General features: G+C 36.1%; 1 protein-coding gene across 1 annotated transcript in view; it reads right to left on the bottom strand.

Annotated features, from left to right (window-relative positions):
* LOC130606014 (CUB and sushi domain-containing protein 1) overlaps positions 1-26,063 on the bottom strand; it is a gene marked incomplete at its 5' end in the record, with an annotated part of 426,016 nt that overhangs the window by 75,389 nt on the left and 324,564 nt on the right. Inside the window, 3 exons of the mRNA XM_057421927.1 lie at positions 7,207-7,395; positions 15,172-15,318; positions 19,382-19,570. Of these exons, the coding sequence (XP_057277910.1) occupies positions 7,207-7,395; positions 15,172-15,318; positions 19,382-19,570 (525 nt within the window). The remainder of the gene's footprint in view (positions 1-7,206; positions 7,396-15,171; positions 15,319-19,381; positions 19,571-26,063) is intronic.

The raw sequence follows: 26,063 nt of genomic DNA, 5'->3' as shown, positions 1-26,063 counted from the left end.
CAAGTTGTCACATTCAATGTATTTAAATTAAATACAACATAGTACTTTGCATATGTTTATAATGAGCAGAGGTAAGCATTATAAAGTGATGGTTAGTTCATTTCATTTGCTTCCATCTGGAATGTGTCAAATTTGTGATAGAAGCAGTACTGTAGCAATGTTCTGAAATAAACTGCTTTCTTTGTAACACAACTTCTTGCACCTAATCAGTGCTTCTCTTGCCTTAACACTGAGTACGTTTTCCTAGCAACAGCTGAGCCCCCTGCCACTAGGAGCAGTGGTGGGACAGAGAAGCGGTTCTGGAGACCCATGCATACTGCTCTTAATGGTGCTAGAGAAGGTGAAGGGCAAAAGCAAGTTCTGCTGGTTCTGAGTGCAAGGTTTTGTATTAGGAGTCATTCACCTCACCGTGACCACAGCAGGAGTGATAGCTCTTCAGGGCTCTGGTGTACTCAAAATAGGCAGCAGAGCTACATTTAGATTCAATGCCCTTTCTATTCCCTTAATAACCAATTTAGTCCTTTACCTACCACTGGAACCAACTCTGACCATCTGTCCTATAAGCAGAATTTTACACTTGCAAAATATTTGTTTGCATCCTGTCAGAAGGTTAAACTCACTCTGTTTTACTACATCAAAAAATGCCAACGCATTCTCCATTTCCAGTCATGTTTTCTGTGAAATGTTTCAGTGCCTCCAGAGCCTTTCACTATGTCCTTCCTTGCCCTAACAAGCCTCAGTTCTGTTTTGTGGCAGTGTGTCTGAACGCTTGATGTAGAATGTAACTGGGTTAAGATTTAACTTCTTGTCAACTTTTCAGGTCTCCTTACTGATATCAAAACAACAGTCTCTGTGTTAAGTGTGCATACATTAAACTGTATATAAACAAAATTCTAATTTTCAAAAAAACTATTAGAATATTTACCCATTCATGTGTGTGTGCATCTGTACATAAAGATAGCCCTTATTCTAGCTCTCTCTAAATACTTCAAACACAAATTAACTTCAAAAAAGCAATAAGAATTTACTATGTCATTTGAAAATAAACAAAAACCCAGGTCTATTTAGTTCATGTTAGAAACAAACAATTCTGTCAGCATTTGCCCTTCACTTCTAGCAATAATCTTTCTAAAAACTAATAACTAGTTCTGGACTGATTAGCTCTTACATGCAAGTTAGTTTAAAGAAAAAGCAATGTACAATGCCCAGGGCACACCTAGGTGGGCTTATCAGCTATGTCAGTTCTAATGCAATGTCAGGTGTGCCAAAGCACCTCAAAATCTATGCTTATCTGTCCTCAGTCCTCTAGTGTCTGTCATTCCTCTGCTGCTGCTGCATCTTGTACTGCGATACTGTGAGATTATTCTCACTGCTGCTTTAGCTACTAATAAAAAAAACAGTTTTGGCATTCTGGCACTGTTCCTGTTACAGTCTGTTTATTTGTTGTTTGTTTCTTCCCCAGAAACTGGGACTGGAAAGAAATATTCTTACTACTACCGATTTTATGAGGATGCTAATGGCTTTTAGAACAGTAGTGTCTAAGCAAAACATATTAGCACAGCTAGTTTCATTAAATAGCAAGTACATTTGAAGTAAAGCTAGCTGAAATAAACTGACTGAAATGGTGTACTGTCTTTGGACAGTGGAAACAATGTCACTACTGTCCCACATCCAAGTATTCTGAAGCTCACAGCTTGTCATATAACTATAAAATGTTAAAGAATGGTATCAGAAAATCTTCTGATTTGAAGAACTGTCAACATGCTTCTTAGGTCAATGATTAGATGAGATGGCCAGGTTCCATCTGGGACACGTGCATTCATCATGTGAAAAGTACGTAATATTAATTGTCTCTATTTTCTTGCACAGCGGAAAAAATGTACTTCTTTCAAACAACAGGCAATCAATACAGTATAAAGCCTTTTACTGCCTAGAAACTGGGATGCAGTTTCAGTTGCTCTTAAATGTTCCACATGTGCTACTGGAATTTATTTCTTACCAAAACCAGTAAATTTAAAGTTTATGGGTATACCATTAAGATAGATTTAAAGCACACAAATTCACTGTATACATAAAAGAAGTTGTAGTTTGAATTACAGTCAGACCTTGAGTTTATTTCCATAAAACTGGAAAATCCCTACATTTGATGCAAAACCATTTGTCATTTAGTGACCTGCTTCTGGCACTGAACATAGCGCTGAGAAAAGCATTTAAATACCCTAAACTTAAAGGTAGCAACAGAGAAGTCACTAAAAGTGGGCTTCATAACACATAACTAACATAACATGCTGAGTGGCTGTTGTGTTTTAACCACAGTCATCAACTCTCCCTCACCCCTGTCGCCCTGATGGGATGGGGAGGAGAACTGAAAAAAGGTAAAATGTGTGGGCTGACATAAGGACAGTTTAATAACTAAAATAACGTAAGTTATAATAACAATAATAGGAAAAAGAGAGAGACATATAAACCCCAATAAACACAAGTGATGCACAATACAATTGGTCATCACCTCCTGACTGATATCCAGCCTGACCCGAGCAGTGACTGATCCCTTTCAGGTAACTCCCCCCAGTTTATATACTTGGCATGATGTACTGTGGTACGGAATACCAATTTGGCTGCTTTGGGTCAGGTGTCCTGTCTCTGCCTCTTCCTGGTTTCTTGTGCCCCTCCTCATTGGCAGAGCATGAGAGACTGAAAAGTCCTTAATCTGGGTAAGCACTGCTTCACAACAACTAAAACATTGGTGTGTTACCAGCATTGTTCTCAGCCAAAAGCCAAAACGCAGCACTGCACCAGCTACTAGGAACAAAATTAACTCTATCCCAGCCAAAACCAGAACAGCAGGTTTTATCTATGATATCCAGACAGAAACACTAGGGAGAGCAATGCCACAGAAATCCTAATTATCATAGAATCATAGAATAGTTAGGGTTGGAAAGGACCTTAAGATCATCTAGTTCCAACCCCCTGCCATGGGCAGGGATGCCACACGCTAGACCATGCTGCTCAAGGCTCTGTCCAGCCTGGCCTTGAATACTGCCAGGGATGGAGCATTTACCACTTCTTTGGGCAACCTGTTCCAGTGCCTCACCACCCTCACAGTATTCTCTTAACTTGGTTACATACAGAAATAACAAAGAAACAGAAAACAGGGCTGTGGATGTAGAAACCAGTTATGAATGGTCATTTGATCTATTTTCCTATTACAAGCCAAAACTGACCAATGTTCATCTAATTTGTTCTAGAAAGACCTCCAATGATGAAAATTCCATGTTCTCCACAGGCAATCTATTCCAATGTTTCTCCATGAGAAAAGAACAAAAAATAAAGTCAAACTGAAGACCCTATAGAAATAAACTTAGCTGTAACTCCTCTATCTAGAAAGGACATAGATAATTACTTCATTCCTCTTTGGAGCTATCTTATAACATATTAAGAAATTGTTAGCAGGTTTTCCCTCAAAGTCCTTTTTTTTCAGTCTAAAGTACTATATTTCTCTTACTGTTTTCTATCTTGAAATATGATCATATGTTTAGAATACATTCTAAAAGGAAACTGGGATTTGGAACTCCTGAACTGTGATACTTACCTCGCATTTTGATTTTAAGGCTTGGTGCCAAGAGGGAATCTTTTTGCATAATAACATTTGTCAAAAAGGTAAAACACACCAAATAGCTCATTTTATGAAAAAGCAGTTTGGTGGTCCCAGACTCATGGCTCTTATACAAGCTACAAATGGATATTTTTAAGCCTGCTAAATAAATTTCATCTGTTTTCTACCATAAGGCAGACACAGTATGCAGTTATGGTCCTGGAATAAGCTTTGTCTCCAGATACCTGCAACCCAGTACTCCTGATCTATATTGACCCTGACAACTGTCTTAGTTTTTTCTAGTTTTTTGCAAGCTTTTCTTGCAAACATTTTCTCCTATTTTGTCATCTATTCATCCCTGAGCCTCAGCCTTCTTTTCTTAACTCACTCCCCACTTGGGCATCCAGTTACAAACTAAGCAGTGGTTAAGGTGACGTATGTGGTTGCCAGAGTCATTACTGGCACCTATTTCCTCTCACCAGCTATCTACTGCTATTGTTTAAGAATTGCTGTTTTCTCTGCCTACTTTCCCTGCATATTTTGAATGTAGTGTGACTAATGTTTCTCTCTTTCCTTCACAAATGAAAAGCAGTAAGTTCTAATTTCCTAGATAGGAGTGAAGTTCTTTATACATCATCCAGGACATTATTACATGAATTTGCACTGAGAAGGCTGAAAAATATCTTCTGACCCTTCAGATCAATCTCTATTAAATATGTGCTCATATTAAAATTGTAATTGTTATATTAAATATGCAAAATCACTCCCCTTTTCTAATAATAAAATCAAATTTGATTTCAAACATTGAGTCTGATATAGTCATCAATTACAAATATAATGCTGCAGAACTGTTTTTATAGAAATTTTAGACTTAATCAAAAGCATTTTCATTTGCATTTAGACTTAATCAAAAGCATTTCATATGTAAACAACATACAATGAAATCCATGAACTGGACCAGATGTCTAATTTTAATTAATTTTCAAAGAGAATGTATGTATTTTAATAACAGATACTAAATAACTTTAGAAAGATGCTTTCCATTTTAGAGTTTATTGAAAAATAAATACTCCATCCAGACACAGAGGTTGGAATAATCGTGTCAGAGTTGTAAAGTGATATATTAAAATTGAGGAATCCTAAATCAATAAGAAACTTCTAGTACAGTATAAACTCTCTTCCTATCTCCCAAATACATTTTTCCCCTACTGCTAACAGATATCTACATGCCTACAGCCACATATATTACTGAAATTGTAAATAAAACTTAAAGAAAAATTTTATTTCTTCAACATTCTGATAAAATAATAAGAGACACAATGTCTGAAATATTTTACGATTTTCTTGAGTCTCCTTAATTTTCTTCAAAATGTATCACTTTCTGCAACTCTTTGTCCTCTGGTTATCCACGATCAAGTTTTGGGACTCCATGTCAAGTCCTGCACACATCTATACATTTTTCCTCTCACTTTCTGTGATTTGTTACATTCTGCCCTTAAAACTGGGGACTTTTTTTAAAAAATGTTCAAAGAATTGTTCTCTGATTATTCAGATTTTTTCACACACCTTATTATGTTTAGATATCGTGTCAAAGTTAGAATGGCAAATTGGTAATCCTTTCTCTGCGTTAGGTATTAACAATAAATATAAGACTTAGAAATGTAAAGGAAAAGCACCTAAAAATTAGACTATTCTAAAAAAAAAAGGCGAGAAGCTAAGAAAATAAAGGACTGTACTATTTTTATAATAATTCTAAAGCAATGGAATATCATATTTTCATCATACAGACATCTGCTGTTTGGTCACACAAGAGTGATAATAGTAGTAGCAGGTTACTATAGTCTGGATGGATAAACAGTCAAAAGATAAAGGTTAAATTTACATATAGTTCCTAACAGCTGAGGAATCATGAGATCTTAAATTCTGCTGAAAAGTATGATACAGGGTGTCCTAAAGTTTATGGCACCAAGTCCTCAGGGCACCTCAAATGACTAGACTTCTGTGTTAAAGCAAATTAATCAGAACTTGAGCTCACACACAAATGCTTAAATTTACTCTAACAGAATAGCATCCTCCACTTTCCCATCTTTTCCAATCTTCTTGCCAAGCTGTAGGACACATCATCATTTCGGGTTCTTTAGTGCTAGTGCAAAGTGTCTGGGAGCTTGCAGTTCCTATGCCAGCACCAGAAACTGCACCTAAAATGTACTTTTAGTCCAAAAGCAACACTTGCCCCTACATTGCACCCAGATCATGCACAGATTCTCACATAATTTGGTGACCTTTAGGAAAGTCAAGCAGCATCATATGCCATAACACATTATGGCATATGGGATTATAAGACATCCTGGAGCCTGGAAACACAGATACACAGAACCTGCTTATGGCACGCTGGCGGCCTGAGCTTCTCCCTGTACTACTAGGGGTGTAGACACATGGCCCATCCAGGCAGAAAACACTCAGCCTGAAAAAGTACTTCACTACCAAATTAGTCTGTATAAAAGATATGAACTGTACTTCAAATTCTTCAGCTGTAGCCAAATTCCAGCAGTTCTTTATTTTTCCTGCAAATAACCAACCCTCAACAAAATAGCGAGCATCATGCCAAATTTCAGTTGGCCTTTTTTGTTGTTTTTTGTTGTTTTTTTTTAAATATACAAAATAGAACTTCTGTCTTAGATTGTTTTTGGAAATATCTGAATCATCCCTGATGAGGCCTTAAGCAAAATACTTTTCCTGAAGAAGACATGAACCACTGCTATAATGTCTTACAAAGTTAGGAATAACTAATCAGAGGTTTTAATCAAGAAAGTTCCAACAAATGTTAAGGATGAATGTTACTACCATTTCTTTCTATAAGCAAAGCAGACTAGAAGCAGACAGAAATGAAGTCATATTAGAATTAGCTATATAGGATATTGACAGAATTTGCAGTCTTTCCCCACTCCCACACATTCCTGATCTGGTCTAAGGTACACCTTTGCCTCTACTAACTGTTTAGCAAATAATGTGTGAAAAAGCATTTCTAACTAAAACCAACCATGTTTAACTGCTTTGTACTACTTCATGTTACTCCTCTGTATTTTGTGTGTGGCTTTTGGTACAGGGGAAATTATAAACATTTGACAAATAGTAACTACTTTTAACAGATGCTAAATGCTAGATGCTGAAGTAGACCCTGCTTAATTCCAGAATACACAAAAAAATCAGAAGTTACAACTTTTGTCATTAAAGTACTGCTTATGAAGCTATTTTCTAAATTAATCAAATTAATGCCTGCAGACTACTAAATTTTTATAAAGTCTTTTGTAATACAACAGTAGTATGAAATGTAGTATGAAAAGTGGACTATTTAGAGATATGGATTTTACTAAATAAGAAAGTACCAAAAACATTTTTCATTTAGTCTGTATTTTTTACTGCATTAATCTACTTAATACTTCAGCTCTGTACACATTAAATACACAGGTCAATATGTATTTGAATAAAATCATGATGACAGTATGTCTCTTGGCATACAGCAATGTTTGGCAATGCTGTACCTTTGTTTTGTAAAATATTATTTGCAATGAAATTATAGAAGCATATGCAAAAAGAAAACATTATCTTACCTTGGCAGATCGGCACAGGGGAATCCCACTGATACATGCCATTTTGGTGACGCCTACATGTTGCATTATTGTGACCAATCATTCTATACCCAGGTTTACAGTAATAGCGAACTTTACTTCCAGCGCGACCACCTGTTTTATTTACAATTCCACCATTCCTCAAGATAGGATTTAAGCTGCAATAGGGAGCTGAATGCCAAAAGAAAGGACATTATTAAAAACACAGAACACAATGTACACAGTTCATGTTGTTTATGTTTAGACTCTGAATACCAATAAAATTAGTACAGAATCTGTCACATTACTTTTGGAACCCTCAGTGAAGATTTTAAATACTTAGGCAGAAATATCATAAAGTTCAAAACCAAAGTTTATAATCTCAAACCATTTTATGTCACTGTACATGAAGAAGCTGCAATCACAAAACATGTAGATGGCTCAGTAAGTTTATTCATACTTAGCAAAAAAAATTTGCTAAATTTATAAATATAAAATTGTTCTCTGAGCTACACATTACATAAAACTATTTATGAACAGTTTTATTAAAATAATTCAGTGCACTTAGAAACCTAAGCAAAACATTAAACACTTTGCCAAATATATTAAAAAATTGCAAGACAAAGCACAATAGACTGATTCATCGGATGCATTTTTTTTCAGATTAAAATTTGTAATATTTTAAGTTCAGGTTCCCCCAAAGATATCACAATAATTGTATTAATTTGGTAGCAAAAGCATGTAACTTCAGTGAGTGCATCTTATTAAAAGCTGAATTTGCACTATATCTCAAATAAGATAGAATGCACTTCAGTTTTGAAATGAAAATACAAACAACAAAATGAAGCCATTGATCTTGGGTTCCCAAGGAGCCATGGAAGCATGAATGTAGCACCAGGGAAAGAATTAGATAGTGGAAAGCGTGTGTAGCACCCATGCTGTGTTTTTGTATAGTAGCTTTTATGCCATTTTATTCTTTTTTTCTCCTATAACCATTTAATCTGGACTATTAATTCTTATATTAAACTGCTAACATCTCAGTTATACTAACAGTAAATTCTTGGCTACACATAAGAAGTGTACTTTTTTTTTACCCATAAGAAGATTTTGACCATAACAGCTTGTAATTTGTGTTCTGATTACCAGGGAATTTATTGCCTTTTTTTTTTTTTCCTGAGGTTAATTTCAACAATACATAGTATATATGAGAACCTCAAAAGAGAAGAGTTTTAAAATGGCATAAAAAATGGCACACTCAGGCTACAAAATTATACAGAATGATGTCAAAATACTGAAAAATTCCTTGGAGCCACAGGGGAAATCTATCAGTCATAACTGCTGCTTATGCTGTAACAGTCAACAATGCCCAGAGTCCAAAGGAATAGTTTGCTCTCTGTAATGAACTAAATGATGTTCAGGAAAAAAACTGAAATAAATAAATAAACAAACCCAGTGTAAAAGCCCTACCAGAGGTCACAGTATTTTTGTGCAGCAAAGGCAGCAAAATACAAATAAAAAAGGCTGATTCTCAAACAATTTATTATGTCTAAACTACACTTCGCATGAAAAGAAGAAAAGCACTTCAAGCAAATTATCTAAAACTCTGAAGATGGACTTTTACTTTATAACTCTAGAAGACACTAACACCTGCTGAGATAGTAAAGGGATATTGGTAAGACTCCATACAATTCCCTTGTTAATCTACAGTTTAATAAACAGATTAAAAATTAGTAAACTGAACTCCATTTAGAGTCCAGAATAAAATATGCACAACATCTCCTAGGATCAGGAATAGATAAATTAACTGAAGAACCACAAACAAAGCAATTAAATAAAAATGTCAGAAGATCTGGAGTGTAAGCAAGTGATTGAAGAATGTCAGACTCAAAACTGCAACCACTGTCTACAGCTGAAAACTACAGTTGAGTGAAAATTCTGGACTTAAGCAGGAACCTCTACAGTGTGTTCATAAAATACTGCAGCCTCATATCAAGGATCACTGGGATAAAATGCTGGTTTTCTCCCAGCCAGTTTCTGAGACGGAATCTGCCCTGGAACTTTATGACACTTAGCTAATATAGGTGCAGCGACACAGGAGTGCTCTCATCTAGGAATGTCAGTGTTTTACCACAAAATGTGATAAACTATGAAGCCCTTCCACTGACCTGAAGTAGCTTTACTTTTACAGATTTAATTTACTTTCCCAAATGACACAGCATCCACATTCTTTCAAGGCCTCTTAAGCACCAGAGTTTTTTGCAAGGTAACATACTGAACATTTTCAGCTCACTTGTAATCACAACGACCATTTGTCACTTGCAACTGAAGACCAACAGGATAATAACTGCCTAGCTAAATTACCTATCACTAGTCAACTGATGTGTGGACAGCAGCACAGATAAACACTGATTTTTCACTTGCAGGACCATACTCTTCCTTTCACAAAGCATATTCTCTTAACAGCTGAAACATTGAAACATTAATGCTGAGATATTTTTGCTGTTTGAGGTACTCTAAGAGAAACTCAATTAAATAACTCCCAATTCCAAATGAAAATTCTTTGAAACTGGATGTCTAAACCTCCGAGATGATTTTGTAATACAGTCCTACATTGAATAATATGTTTTCTCTAAGAATTTATTTCAGCAAATGACTTAATTTCCCCACAGTCTTTGATCAACAGTCCAAAAACTTACATGAAGAAGATACAACTATTCACTGAAACAGTCCTGTTTGAAATTACAAATAAACAAAAAACCTTTCTTTCAGATCCCATGTTGGCTTTGTTTTGCTTATATGCTAGATTTTCTGTTGACAGATAAAACATTACAGCCCCGTCCACTGCTTCCTTTCAACTTTCCCTTTTGGATACTTGTCTTGATCATCATACTACCAGGGGATCTTATGTCCTTTGCTCTGCTATTCTTTAAGTATCCAATGAGACAGAGATTTAATATCATTCTCACTTTATACATTCTCACTTTATGGGTAAGAAATCAGATACTGGCTTAAGCAATTAGGAAAGGTCACACAAGAAAACTAAACATACCTCTTCTGATTACCACAACATTTTCTTAATTAATGGACCATCCATTCCGTATGTTATTTTTTCCTTTATAATATACACAGTCACAAAGGAGAACAATGCTCAATCAAGCAACAGCAAAAGGTCAGGCTGTCATTCTTTTTTTTTTTTTTTTTCAGATTATTTTTAAATCTAACAAGTAAACAGCACAAACACAGCAAGATAAATTTGCAAAGGTGTACCCCCTCTTCAGTGATATAATTGTGAATATCTGCCTCATCAAAAAGTAAATATCTGACTAAATAACCTGCTATTTATAGTACAGATGTTCTTACTGATGGATGAACATTTGTAAATGAACCTGCTTATATTTCTTGTGATTCAAAGTACTGTAGAAACCTCCGCTGCATGATTTTCCTGCTGTATTTACTACAGCAAATTACCACCTAAGGTTAGGAACCACAGAACTTCCTCATATGATTCCCTTGTCACTTCAAAACAGCTGCTGGAAAATATAAAGACAAAACCAAATCAACCAATAGACTTTTCTTTTAAATTGAAATACGCAGGAAATAGTAACAGTTCTTTCACAGGTAAAAAGCTTAAAAACAACATGAAATAAATGGTGAAGCTTCTTGCAACAACAGATGAGGTTACACGAGCAGAATAAAGGTGTAGTGGGTTGACCCTGGCTGGACACCAGGTACCCACCAAAGCTGCTCTATCACTCCCACTCCTCAGCTGGACAGGGGAGAGAAAATATAACAAAAGGCTGGTGGGTCAAGATAAAGACAGGGACAGATCATTCACTGTTACCATCATAAGCCAGACTCGACTTGGAGAAAATTAATTTATTACCAATCAAGATAGAGTAGGACAATGAGAAAACAAAACCAAATCTTCAAACACCTTCCCTCCATTCCTTCCTTCCTGGGTGTGCTTGTTTTTGCTGGGATTGAGTTAATTTTCTTCATAATATGTATTATGGGTCTGTGTTTTGGATTTGTGCTGGAAAGAGTGTTGATCATACAGGGATGCTTTCATTATTGAAGAGCTGCGCTTACAAAGAGTTGAGGCCTTTTCTGCTTCTTGCAACACCCCACCAGCAAGTAGGCTGGGAATGGGCAAGAAGTTACCAGGGGACACAGCTCACAGGAGCCACCCCTGTAGTCCCCCCCACTACAAAAACCTTGCCATGCAATCCAAATACATAACATAAGAGAGATCTATGGTGTTTTTTTCATGTATATATTGGCAATTCCTTTGGCAGGCAATTACAAATTAGCTAACCACTTGCCTTATTTACTCTGGAATGATGTCGTGGTTTAAAACCAGGCAGAGGGCTCGTTCACTCACTCCCCCCCCTACTTCTTGCTCTCCCCCTACTCCCGGTGGGATGGAGAGGAGAATCGAAACGAATGCAACTGCCACGGGTTGAGATAAGAACAGTTTAGTAACTAAGGTATAACACAAATCACTACTGCTACCACCAATAATAACAATGATAAAGGAAATAACAAAGGAAAAGAATACAACACCTCACCACCAGCTGACCGATAACTCACCCCCCCCCAGCCCGACCAAGCACTGACCAATGCCTTCTCCAACCCCGCAGTCCCAGCCCTTCCGGGTAACTCTGTTACACCCTGGGCATGACGTGCTGTGGTATGGAATACCTCTTTGGCTAGCTTGGGTCAGGTGTCCTGTCTCTGCTTCCTCCTGGCTTCCCCTCCTCCCTGGCAGAGCATGAGGCTCACAAAGTCCTTGGCCAAACCAAAACATCGCTATCAGCTCTGTTCCCGAGCTGAAAGTCAAAACACAGCACTGCACCAGCTACCAAGGAGGAGAAAAATGACTGCTACTGCTGAACCCAGGACACATGACTAACCAAAAGTTAAACAAAAATGTTATAAAGGTAATATAACTTGCAAATTAGGAAGCTAAGTACCCCTCTGCTTCCCAAATCACTATGCCTCTTTCATGCATGCCAAGTAATGAGGTGCACTTTCATTCCTTCCACCACTACTGAAAAAAACCCAGCCCATCCATCTTTTCTTTGTTATGCTTTTATATTAGCTTGCTTGGGTTGGAATGTGCATGCAAGGTTACAAATTACTGAGAAAGAATAAAGTTCATGCAGGTATCTTTCAAAGCAATTTCAAACTTTCATCTCTACAGAGTGATTTTCTTAGTCTGAGCTCAGCAAGTTCCACTTTCTGCACTTGCACATCTTCCCTATTTGAAATAAACTGCACAGTTTGGTGGAATCAAGATGCACTGGGATGTCAAGTTCAAGCATATAAAAAATCAAGCAAGCATTGCACTACAAAACAACAAGCAAGTATTTCAGAACACAGTACCTTTTCCTTGTATATTTTTGGCATCCATTTTAATGATTTTATCATACTACATATCTTTCAAAGAAAAAAAGGATTACTTGCCTAGAGCTGCAAGGAATTTTAACCGATGCTTCTCCTCCTAGTTTCACTATGCTATACAGTTCCTCTCTAGATTAAGGAAGAGATCATTTAATATCTAGGTGTTTGTGCAGTTAGGAAATCTATTATTTAGATAAAAATCATGCTAGTGCCTCTACAGTAAGTCAAAGCCCTTAAAAGAATATCTCTCTGCTGTAAAGTCATAGATCTTTTCTTCTAAGATTTACCAAAAAGGCTAAACCAGAAGATAGAAAATATACAAATAACATTAGAAAAATTACCTACACAAGTAAGGGTTTATGCTCAAGAAAATATTAAGTATTCCTGTGAAAGCTTATAGCACTTTTTAAAAGTGAAGAAAATTTGTATCCACAAATGAAACCTAGTTGTGACAAAAGTAAAACTTGCAAATTTTTTGTGCACAGGCATTGCTGGAGAAGGGGAGGGCTGTGGAAGGGCAGTAATTCATTCCAATAGGTTCTTCATTATGAGGAAGGCTGCTGGCCCAGTCACAACTGCTATGGTATCAATAGCCTTTTGGGGATCTTGTCTTTTTCCTACTTTTGTGATGTTGCTTTCTCTCATTAAGATTCAAATCTGATTGTTTATGCTCCCACTCACTGTTACTCTTCTTTCATGCTGATTATTTCCATTGAATCTCATGTAAAATGTACACAGGTTTTAGAGAGAAATGCAGGCACTGACTGTTAGTGAAGCGGAAAAAAGGAAAACAGCTGTTTTTTCCTAAAACATAGCCATAAGGACTGCATGTAACCCTCTAGTCCCTCCATTTAATTATTAGTTGTATCTAGTGCCATAATAATTGAAGAATTGAGGCTAGCAATTAGATGAGAGACTACTTTTTTCACTACTGCAAAACATGTTCTGCATACCTGCAAAGGTGTGAAATAATTTCTCATTACTCAGTCATGGAATCAGCTAGGTTGGAAAAGACCTTTAAGATCATCATTACCCCGGGACTGCCAACACCACCACTAAAACATGTCACTGAGGGCCTCATCTACATGTTTTTTTAACACCTCCAGGGATGGTGATTCAACCACTTCCCTAGGAAATCTGTTCCAAAACCTGATCACCCTCTCAGTGAAGAATTTTTTCTTAATATCCAATCTAAACCTCACCTGGCACAGCTCAAGGCCATTACTTTGTATCCTCTCACTTGTTACTTGAGAGAAGAGACTGACCCATCAGGCCCCATAGACTTGTATATGTCTAAGTGGAGCAGGAAGTTGCTAACTATTTCTTCCTGAATTATGGGGACTTCAATCAGATCCACATCTCTGCTATCCAACTCAGGGAACTGGGTACCCTGAGGATGGCTGGTGTGACTATTAAAGACTGAGGCAAAGGTAGCATTAAGTACCTCAGTGTTTTCCTCCTCAGTCACTAGGTTTCTCTCAGTAGAGGATGGAGGTTCTCCTTGGCCCTCTTTGCATTGCTAATATATTTGTAAAAGTACTTTTTCGACAGTGGCCAGATTTAGTTCTCCTTAATAATTTGATAATGAAAAATCATCTCCTAAAATCGCATTTAGCATGACTAAATGGGAGATACCTGCTGCCTGATAAAATGTTCTTCCAAAATGTTCTTAGTATTGTTCTCTCTACTTTATTTATATTGACAATTATTAGCCACCAAAATTAGTACACGCAACCTTTACATCACTAATCAAGTCGAAACACAGAAAAAGCTAATGCTAACAAAAGAAAGCAATCACCACCTCTCTCTTTCCCATGTACTATTTATATCATGTAAACGATCCCTAGGCCAAGCCTTTTAGGAGCAATGTGTCTGTAGATATATGTGTGAAAACATCTTAAATAGGCTGCAAACTGAGTAAGGGTCGATATGTCTACACATAGAGTATAATCCATTATTGCAATACTGGTAACTGATTTGTTTTTTTAATAAGGGACATATTTTCTAACACTGTTTAGATAAACTATTTACATATTTTCATGTCACCACAACACTCGGTTCACAGGCAGCCTGTTGAAGAAGTGAGGGATTTTTTCCCCCCCTTTACATTTATTTGTACATGAAGAAAAGCATAGGAATAAGAGATGTGAACTGAAGTTCAAGGAAATTGTAAACCTAGTAACTGTGCACTGAATTGCAGGTGGAGTACTAGATACCATTTCAGGATCAAACATCCTCACTCTTGAGTACTTCTGTGTAAATCTAAGGGCTATCCTGCTACATTTAAAAGGCCTTGCTCTAGGTCTGGTAAGGTAAGACAGCAGGTTGCAGAAAGAAGTAGTCACTGGAGATGTATTTATCAGGAGATCTTTGGCAAACTGGGGAAAAATAGAGAGTCCAGGTCCTGCACTTACCATGAACATGTAATAGAATGATTACACATGCTCAAAACGTACATAATAAATTATCTTCAGAGAAACAGACACTATATTACAAGTCCTGATTTGATGCTAAATAGTATACGTAACCACAAAGTATAATTTAATGGAAATCATTAACAGTTACCTGAGTAACGGATCTTGAATCCTTTCTTGCTAGTTGCATGATCAGTTGACCAGCGAAGGTATAGCTGATTCATTTTGCTTGTAAAGTTCAGCTGTCCAGTATGATTTCCACTTAAAGCAACCAGTAAAGGGCTTTGCCCAGAAGAGCCTTCAGAGATGAATAAAGAAACTACTGAAGTTTTAAAGCACCAGAAGTTTAAGTAATCCTCTCCACATTTTTACTCAGCTGTGAATGTGGATATACACAAAAAATAGCAAATAACCTGACACATCTTTGCCAGTGAAATAATTAACAGACCTCTACTTAAACTTTCAATCCGGTTTTAGATTTTCACTTGAGTGCACAATAAAAAGTCATGGTACGTACAAACTGAAATATAAACCAGCGAGTGGTTTTGCCATAAACACTGAAAATTTATGGATTTTTTTCCAATTAACTTATATTATTACTTTGAATAAGGTTACATTTCTACTCCTTCTCCTTTTATATCTATTATTTATTTAAGCTCTTTTCAAACTAGTGAGTGGTAACAAATCTATACATTATTTGACATTGCACAGCTGTACAATTTTAACCAACATATTACAGAGTGAACAGATTAGATAAAAAACACTCTGTCAGATGTAAGATAATCACAGTTTCACAGTGGAAACCACATATGTACAAGTGTTATGAATGTATAATACATAATTCATTTGGACTCAATTGTTATATATCTTCACCACAATAAAACTCTAGAAGCACAAATAAGGATTTGGGGTGTAGTTATATAATAAACCAAAATCTATGCAACAGAAAAAAACACCACAACTATATATCAAAACAATTTCTGAATGAAACTTTCTAAAACATGAAATAGCATCTTTTCTTCATTCATATGAAGGTTATGTTTTTGCCTGAAACCAAGGAGCTGAACTCCTCCCTGTCATATGCTCTCTCTGCCTTTTGCTCCACTTTTTTCAAGTTTCAGAAAACCACTTTCAACCAATATTATCTTGGCCACAGCCGCTCTTTAAATTAAGACGCTGTTTCATTCATTTTTGCTGAGTTTGAGCAGCTGCAGCCTGATCAGCTTTTCTTATGTTGCATGAAAACACACAAAAAAAAAATCTGAATCAAATGACACATAAAAATTGAAGACAATTGTTGTCAGCCTTCTCCCCCTCCAGTCCAAGAACTAATAAGTATATTTTCTGCTCTGGACATTTTAAGTACAAAAGGGAGGCTACACATGCCACAGCAAATCATACCTCCCAGTTCTTAGGTATTGTTGTTCAGTCACCATAATGACAACACAACTAAAGCAGCATTACTAAATAAATTCTAAATAATAAACACGTATAGAAAATAAGAAAAAATAAACATAGCTTTAAGCACTGGTTGCTCGGCATGCCCTCATCAAAATGCTTTGTGGCTTGCTTGTTTTTCATATTAGGGAGCTAATGTGTGAAGATTGCATTGTAGGATAAATGATGAGGAATGCTGAGGTCAATTCCTATTTTTGCTTGAAAACATGCTTTAGAACATGAAAATTCATTTAGTGTCTTTCTGCCTCTCCCTGGGTTTTGCAAAATTTAGTACAGTTGTTATAGTTCAGAATGTATATGATATATCAAAATTCACGAAAAAAAAGGGGGCTAAAAGAGTACAATTACAAATATAAATCTACTTCACACAGGTGAGAATTTTTCCTTAAGTAGTGATCATGAAATTTGTTTGCAGTACCACATGCCACAGCACATTTTTTAGCTACTGGGAGATCAGGGGAATGTTGAAATACATTTTAGTTTGTTTTGTTTTTCCTGAAGTTGAGTTTCAGTTTCTGTGCCTTAACTAGAAGGCAGCTCTTCAGATGATGCTCAGGAAAATCAGCAGCATGACTTAGGTGTTGTTGAATCTGATTTTTCTTATTGCTATTTCAGAGTTTGTCTGTAGAGGGAAAAGCACTCAGCTTCTGGTGTGTTGACCTGTTATATGATGCTTTCCTGAATATTAGGTAAAAGTTGACATTTTTATCTGTTTTCAACGACAGAATTCTGTTGCTTTATTTCAGGGAGAAAAAAGAAATAGTCAAAGAATATTTGCTGTATTAAATGAAAGCTATTCAGCGTAAGTAGCCTGACTACAGTGTTTTCAAGTTCAAAAGCCTTTAATATTATACTCAGGGTACATTATGGCTTCTCTGGTTTTGAACACAGATGGGACTTCCTAAGGGTATGACTGATAAGTGGGAATGGGTAATGGGATTATTGCTCCCAGCTGGCCAGGGTGGCCTCATTGACTGGATGCCAATATTGATGCATCATTCAGCTGCTGAAGCACCATGATTTACAATGCAGTTAGTTAGGTGTAGTCACTATTTTGGATTGCATTCAGAAGCTGTTTCAAAAAGTAATCAGGGACCTGTGCCTTAATAAATACTGATTTGTCTCGTCAATCTTTATACAGTTTCTGCATGAAGTCTGGTGATGTATCTTCACCTGGTGAAAGCAGATCAGTGAAGTTTTATTAATTTAAGTATGCTGGTTTGGACCACACAAACTCCCAGGATACAACACACATTTATTGCAAAATGCAGCAATACAGGGAAATACTTAAGCTAGCTCTGAATGAGTTAGTCTGAGTTATATCCATCACTGTAAACAGTATAGCCGCATCAGCATTGACTACTGCCCCAACAAACTCATCATGCTGAGATGTAGAACTAATTAGCCTAGCAAAGCACACTGCTAATGTGGCCACAGGGACACAAATAAGTATCTCTGCAAGGCACTGCAATGTGTCATATTTAAATATCAACTTGTTGAGAGCTAGCTCAGGAATCTCTACATGGCACTGTATTGAGAGGTCATAAATATGCCATTATCTTCCTCATTTAAGTTTGCTGGTAGGTGGTAGAAAAAATTACTTCAGTAGAGCTGCACTGGAGATAAATTTATAAGAATGCGATTTCATGTCATGAGATGACTGCTTAAAAATGTAGTGACTATGATAAATCTCTCAGTTCTATTATCGATAATCTGGTTTCATATTATTTAAATGCCCAAGAAAGAAAACGAAAATCTTCATCAGGAACATTAGGCAGCTTCAACAGATGTTTGTTGTTTTTTTTTAAGAAAATAAAGTGATCAGACCACTATAAGAATTCCAGGCATGCTACATAGTCTTAATGTTAAATACAAAATAGAGTGGAGGAAAAGACAGTCTTCAGACATATTTTTTTTCAGACTATTTTGTTCATTAACCTGACATGGGCCAACACACACATTATACAGAAAGAAAAAATATGCTAATGAAAAATATTGCAGGCTTTTTTTTTTCAGAATGCTGTTATTAAAAAGTGAACATCTAATAATTTTAGACATTAAAAAACTAATACTTAAGAAAAATATTCAGAGCAAGATACCTCAATAGATATGATCTTTTAATATTTTTCATGTTATGAAAATCCCACAGTGAATATTAATCAGTTCTATCATAGTTATCATATATTCTTGGTTAATGAGGGAAGATATGATAATGGTCTCCAAATGAACAAAAAAATACATTAAAGAACAATCAGGGATTAGTTATTATCATTAATCAATGAGAGCAGGACAAGTGATAATAAGCTTAGAATTCAGTAGAAAATAAGAATAGCCTGTTAATTAAGTAGGGGCCTTTGAGAGGTACTGCTATAAGTAACACTCTAGAAGCTGAGTTTTTGTCATTTCTCTATTTTTTGTCCTGAAACAGATGGTCAAATACTTTAATATGGGTATATTCAAATAATGTCCAGCACTGGTTCTGCTATGCTTATGGAGAAAGCAGACTGGGTATGTGGACTTAAATTGCGTATTTTGATTCAAATAGTTTTATTAAATTCAACAACTGGAATTATACCCCAAAATATTTCCTCACCAGAAACAATCCATTACAAATCAGCATGTCCTTTCAGACACCTCCATAAATTTCCCAAGATACTGACTTTCACAGGGATGCCGCAGCTGCTCCTCTAACAATACGTAAGAAAATTTAAAAGCTTCTTTGCCTTGAATACATCTATAAAATCTTTCATTGTCTAACAGGTATATTTAAGGCAAAAGTAATAGAAATACTAGATTATTGTTTAAGTTTCAGATGTATAACTGCATTATGAAACTAACACTTGGAAATCAAACCCCACTTGACCCAGTATTTGTTCTTGACATAGAATTTACATCTCTCTTACCATCAAATACCTCCAGCTCATCAAATTGCTTTTCACTTTGAAACATTTCTACAAAGATGGAGATATTATATCCTGGGTCAACCTTTATAGTCCATGAACAGGTCTGAGAGCTGGGATAGGTGCCTGGGTAACCTGGACTGAGGATCACTCCTGATGATTCTGTACGGATTTCATTCACTGGACATTGTGCTAAAAAGTACACAGCAAGAAAAACAACAAGAATAGCAATGAAATAAAATGTTTCCTTTTAATGAAAAAAATAGTATTATTTTTCAGGTGTATGTATGTTTCAGGTTCAGTTTCCAAATAGAAACATGTTTAAATCATATTCTAGATGGAAGGAACAATAAGGTTCTCTTTAGCACAACAGGACTACCTTTATAAACCTTATATTTATGAAAAGGATACTAATTATAGTAAAACATTCACTCAAAAATATGTCACAGTCCAAAGGGTTTCCAGCTAAGGGATTCACATATGGAGTTGTGATCATTCACACAGTTAAGGTAAAAGGCCTGGGAAAAATGCTGTATTTGGAAACACTCTTCTATTTGAGGTCCTAAAAAAACCTACCCACCTTTAAGTATGGTCTGTTACATCAACATGATGACATATTGGAACTTCAAGGCACACCAGGTTGTTTAAAAGCATTCATATTTAGTGCAGACAAAGGGTTTATTCTGGATATAGAATACTCCAAATCATCCAAGTAAGACCTGCTCAGCAACGACTTTCCTTGTTATTTAAATTCTGATCTTACACCATTGTACAAACAGTTTCACCTGGTATTCATAGTTGTTTATGATCTCTGTGTGTGACAAAGAGTATACTACATTGAAATTCTATAAATTTTATATCCGAATGCTGATTTTGATGAAGAAATTCTTTTGTTGGTCACAGCTTTTCTTTAACATTTTTGGCTTTCATGCAGAACTGATTTTTTCCATATCGGCTTGGTGTTGAAGTCTGATACATTCTGTCCACAGCTTCATAATCATAATATATGTGCATTTTAACAGTGTTTTCTGTATAAGACAAATATATCTTGACAGAAATGCATTCCTGGAAACTGTCTGGCACAGTACCCAAGTACTTGCATAAATTAAAGGTTATAAGAAAGGTGGAAAAAAAAACCCAAGGAAAAATGATCAGGGGAAAAAAATATGTTCCAAGTGAAAAAAACATATATAACTATCAGAAACAAACATTAAAAACGCAACCATTTCCCTTAGTTGGCCTTTTACAAACTTGGAGGTGAAATTTAGGTTCAGTTGTTGCCAAGAGGATTTTGCTGCAAACTTTTAGATAACAGTGTCAGGACTTACTCTTTAACTAACCTCTCAGAGAAATTAAGCATACTGACAGAAAAGGAAACTATATTTTACAAAAGATGTCCAGTCTTTACGTTCTGTTCCATATACTGGGGACAAATCTGAACCCTCCACCAGAAGCAACAATGCAAACAAAATAGGAATTTTATCAATTAATTCACATATAAATTAACCATATTTTTCCTACACAGTGCATAGACCTTTACCTTTGAGAAGCTGGCTTAAACCTGTCCTTCCTCTAACCTAGATACAGTTTTCCAGGCTTATATGTGGAAGGTAAGAGAATGTGTATGTGCCCCACAATGTTTCATTCACTGTCCCATGTTTTTTAGAATATTTTAAATCATGATACATTAAGTGAGAAAGGTAGAAGTTTCAAAACTAAAAACTCATTTTCTGAGGACTAGAAATATCTTAATGGCACTGAAGTTTAGAAAAAAGAAACTAAAAATCAAACCTGGCTGTTCCAAGACGTCCCTAGATCTGAACTACAGATTGAGCCTTCAGCACAAAATTCAGAGGGATTTTTCATAAGTTGTGATTTTTTTACCACTGTAATATGAATTATAAATCACTTACCTAAAAGCCACTCCTATTCTCCTATTATTTAGGGATAAAAGAATGGGGAAAGTGTGAAAAATAAAACTAATTACTCATTTTTGTCATAACATTTTCTTTTTCAGTATGCTCTAATAGACTGCAGAATATGTAGCATTATCATGCCAGCAAATGCAGGAAGAAATATTAGATTTTTGAAACCCTCTTTTCCTTCCCCCCCCCCCCCCCCCCATCTTGTTTAGCTAAAAAATTTCTTCAGTCAGAAAGAAAAGTGTCAGCCTGTGAAAAGGAGGGATGTAATATGCAAGTGAGAATACAGCATTAAAGAGGGAGAAGAAGGTGTGAGCTGTGGAAAAAACTGCAAGCAAACATTTTTTCCTTGGCATATGTCACTGTCTGCTACACCGACTGCAGCAGACTAACTCTAAGGGGTAAAGCTGTTATTTATAGAAGACATCCTAAGAGACGGAAAGCCTATGGGGTAATGACATATAAAGTGGTAGGAACCCATTGATAATTTTAATTCAGGAGCTGTCTCTTTAGATAGAACACCTGTATCTAAATTACACCCAGAAATTTCACATCAGCATCTGTATAAGAATCAAGCAGTGCATGTATTTAGTGGCAGTAGCTTCTCTTTCTCATTATCTTAAAATGAAACACACTATTACTTTTACTTCCTGTCTTCTTCATAAGAGAAGTTTAAGCTGGGAAAACACAGTCAACAAGTGCTCTGACTCATTAATCAGAAGAAAACACAAGAACACCAGCAAACTCTCATGGAACAACATTGGGAAGAAACATATTGTCATATGATAACTCTTTTTCCTTAGCTAAATACATGAGACTTACTCCTAAGCCAAAGTTTGGCTAGCTAGGTAGCATTTCCTGTCAAGGCAAGTAAAAGTGCTCATCAGTGATGAAGAGTGGTTGACATGACACATTTCCACAACCTGCTTTAACCCACTGTATCATTTGCTTATGCTACAAGACTATTTTAAAGAAAAGATCGTTTTTACTGACCCAGTATGGGCTGCTTCAGAACACCTATTATAATGTTAAAGTCTAATAGAACAAACTGTGGATTAAGAGCTGGCCTTCAAAGTTGTAAATTACAAGTTTCCTGGAGAAATCAGTAATGCCATCAAACATGCCAGAGAAAGACACAATAATTCTTTTCAAAGCTGGAAAAAAAAAATCACTTCTCTGGATAAACTATACTTCAAGAAATGGCTATGATCAACTAAATATGAAAAAAAAGTAGCTGCAAAGTACAGGACATTTGGAAGGAAGATATGGGACTCCAGCAAGTACCTCTGGGGTGGTTTTTAGTAAACATGGCATATCTAAAAACTAACAGCAGGGTTGGTAAGAATACACCTGTTTATGTTGCGTGTTTTTCCTCAGCACCTCAGGGAGTTCTGGAAATGAACACTAGTCAAATTAGTTATGGAACTGATCAGTTACTGATCATTCAGATTTGGGGCCTGCAAACAAAATCTAGATGTTACATGGATACCATCCAGATAAAAGTAAAGCCAGGTGATCTCATAAAATGGGAAGTGTGATGTTGCATTCTTCCAGAAAAATTTACAGTTGGGTTAATCTAAAAAGTTATTATCACAGGCCTTATATAGGTGCTCTTTCAGCCAAATTTCCACAAGTATCATTTCCAAAGAGGCACACTGTAAGTATCTTCTTAAGAACAGGCTGCATAAACTTGTGCTGACTTACTGCAGTATTATGAAATTTTTGGAATCTAGGATGGAGGTTTTTCAACTAAGATTCAAAGTTACAGTTTGAAAAAACCTGAGATCAGTTTTACCATGATGCACAGAACATTGCCATAAGGTATTGAGATGCACTTCAGGAACTCAAGGAACTCATTGCAAGTAAATGAAAGAAATGGAGCCAGGGAAGGACATAGAGTGAAAAGAAAAACAAACAGGAAAGTCACCAATCCCAAGAAGTGAAAATTGCTACTATCCATTGGGAACAAGAAATGTCATAGACTAGGAAGACAATCACACTCAAAACCTTGACTATTAGCATCTCTAAAACATCTGACAATGTTCCAGATGAGAACTGGCCACTGTAATAACCATCTGCAAGAAGAAAAAGACAGGACTAGAAAATTGCAGGAAGAATAAACAAACAAACAAACAAAACCCTCCTCAGAAATCACTTTTCCTGCCTTTTCCTTTCACCTGGTTTGCTCTTAGATCATCTATGTTTTCTTGAAAAGGACATCAGAGACAAAAAAAGTGGAAAGAAAGGCAACGAAATAGCTTGTTTGTTAGGTTTGAAAAAATACTAACAAACCCCCCATTTTTTCAAAAGCTGGTAAAAGTTACCAGTAACAGAGAAAGGCTGCTCCTAGTTTTCTCATTCCTCATAACTGATTCTTGAGAAGAGACCTGAAACTTATTTACCACAGGGGAAAATGTGCCTGTTGCAGATGTTTTGTCATACCCTCTTCTCATAACTGAGGAAAAGTATGATGTTGCTTTTTACTAAAGAACATTTCTTTGGTAGGTGAATATTAAAAATCAACACCTAAAAGGTCAGAGAATTTCCTTGAACAAATAAATGATTGCATGTATGCAACATAAGAAACAGATCAATGCAGGACTGAATTCTTTTCTCCATATATTCTACTGCATTCACTTCATGGACTTCAAAAAATTTACTAACTGAACAATTTCCAAAAGGAAGAAGTACTGTTTATGTGAAAAAAAAACCCAACAATGTACCTCTCTAATACAAATCCATGCAAATAGTAAGGCAACGGGGGAAAGAGGACATGGAATATTCTTCTGTGGTATTGAGACAAAAATAGCGTCTTCTGAATTCTCAGCATATTAGGGCATAATATTCAAGTTAAAATGAAACTCTAATGTCTTTCTAAGCTATAAATAGTTCAGTGCCTCTCCTGTGCTAGAGCAGAAATGGCCAAACCTCCTTACACAGCAAGCTATACCTTTAACTCTTTTTATGGCCAAGATTCACTTCCTATAACTAAGAATCATTGGATAAGAGGTCACTTCCAGTCTCAACCATTCACAGGAGACATAACGCAGGGACTTATGAGAGGAACAGTTCTGGAGTAGTTCAGAGACATGGGAAGGTGAACAGTCAGCACTGTAGGGTTATGTGGCAAATCAGCAATGTTCATCTTTGAAGCCTTTGCTGGCTCTCTTTCTCCACCATAACAAGCTACTCACCCCCCCCCCCCCCCCCGTATAGCTTGTCTGCAGATTACATGACTTAATCTCTAGGGAGGAAGCTCAATTTGAACATTTGAACATTTTACAAGATTCATATGGTTAAAGACAAAACTGAGATACTAAGACAGTGAGGCTGCTTCACCTTGCTCTAATAAAACAAAAGGCATATTCACTTCCCAATACAACTAATATTTAACATTTATCATTTGAATAAAATAAACTCCACAAACTATTTTCTTGATATCATACATACAACAGGTGAAAATAAAAAAATTACAATTTGGACCCTTTTGTTCTATAATATTAGCTTACCTTCAGCATGCTATTTCAAAACAGAATAATCCTAAATACAGTTCCACACAAAGTGCTTCAGCTGAAGTATACACATTCTACTGTTAATAAACTTTCTTTTATTTGTCAATCAATTAACACATTAACATTACATACTTCAGTATTATGTTTGATACCTTTTGGGCTCTCTTCTACCATCTAAGATAGAGGGCGACTCAACTACCTACACATTTAGGAGTTAGGGAACTGAAGTTTTACCGGTCAAGAAAAATCTGAGCTGCAAACTACAGAATTAGACACTTGAACCCCAGAATATACTTAATTATCATTTATTTATATACCTTGAAATTTAAAGCTGCTATTGTAAAAAGCGTTGGAATTATAACAGCAGCAAATATTTAAAAAAACACACCAAACTGCTTTAGGCATATTGAAAGACATATGCAATATATTTTACATTCATTTTTAATCATATTATTGCATATGTAAATTCCAAGTACTGTTATTTGTTAGTTTGCATCAATTCATACATACAAGCAATGCTTACAGAAAAAGAACAGGAAATAACAAAGATCTTATTATTCAGACACATGGCAGCGTCACAAGAAATGTAATTCTGCAGGACAGCATAAAACTCTCATTATACCCTATTTTTAAGGAACAGATTACCTAACCTGGCTTTTAGAGAAATCTGATTCGGTTGTTTTGGGGAACGTCTGACAGCTTCTTGACTTAACTCTAATACCACTTCTGATATTACATTTTTTATTTCTCTTTTAATTCATAAATATACAAATTACCACCTCTTCAATTTAAGTGTTCTAAGCAGCCATACTGGAGATCTCTATCTTAAACTTAATGCCAGTTAGTTGTTTTATGTCTATTTTGTGACCAATACAGAAGTACTTCTTGCTGTTGCAATGCTCATTGTACTTCAATTCACATCTATACATTTCTGTAACAGCAATTAAAAAAGGAAAGAAATTTGTAGCAAGAGGATATAACAATACGATGAGAACAGGGGCTCCAAGCATGTAAAACCAAATCACAAATGGTCAACTATAGGGAAATAAATTCATATACTTTGACAGCATGTTCTGTAGGGTGCTTAGGGCTGTGTACATTAGACAGTACCTGTCAAGTTTTCATGGTACCAAGCAGTATGAGAAAGTCTGTCCTTCCAGGCAGGAAAGGAAAGGAAGGTATAGGGAAAGTGTGGTGCGATTACACAGCAGCTCTGGAAGTTGCTCACTCATAGTGATGTAGACGTGGGCT

Source organism: Pezoporus wallicus, unplaced genomic scaffold (assembly GCF_028554395.1).
Source record: "Pezoporus wallicus isolate ANWC-B61680 ecotype Strahan unplaced genomic scaffold, APGP_CSIRO_Pwel_v1 contig_6672, whole genome shotgun sequence".
NCBI classification, from domain to species: domain Eukaryota; kingdom Metazoa; phylum Chordata; class Aves; order Psittaciformes; family Psittacidae; genus Pezoporus; species Pezoporus wallicus.
The sequence above is the reverse complement of the archived record's forward strand: the minus strand, read 5'-3'. Positions and strand labels throughout refer to the sequence as shown.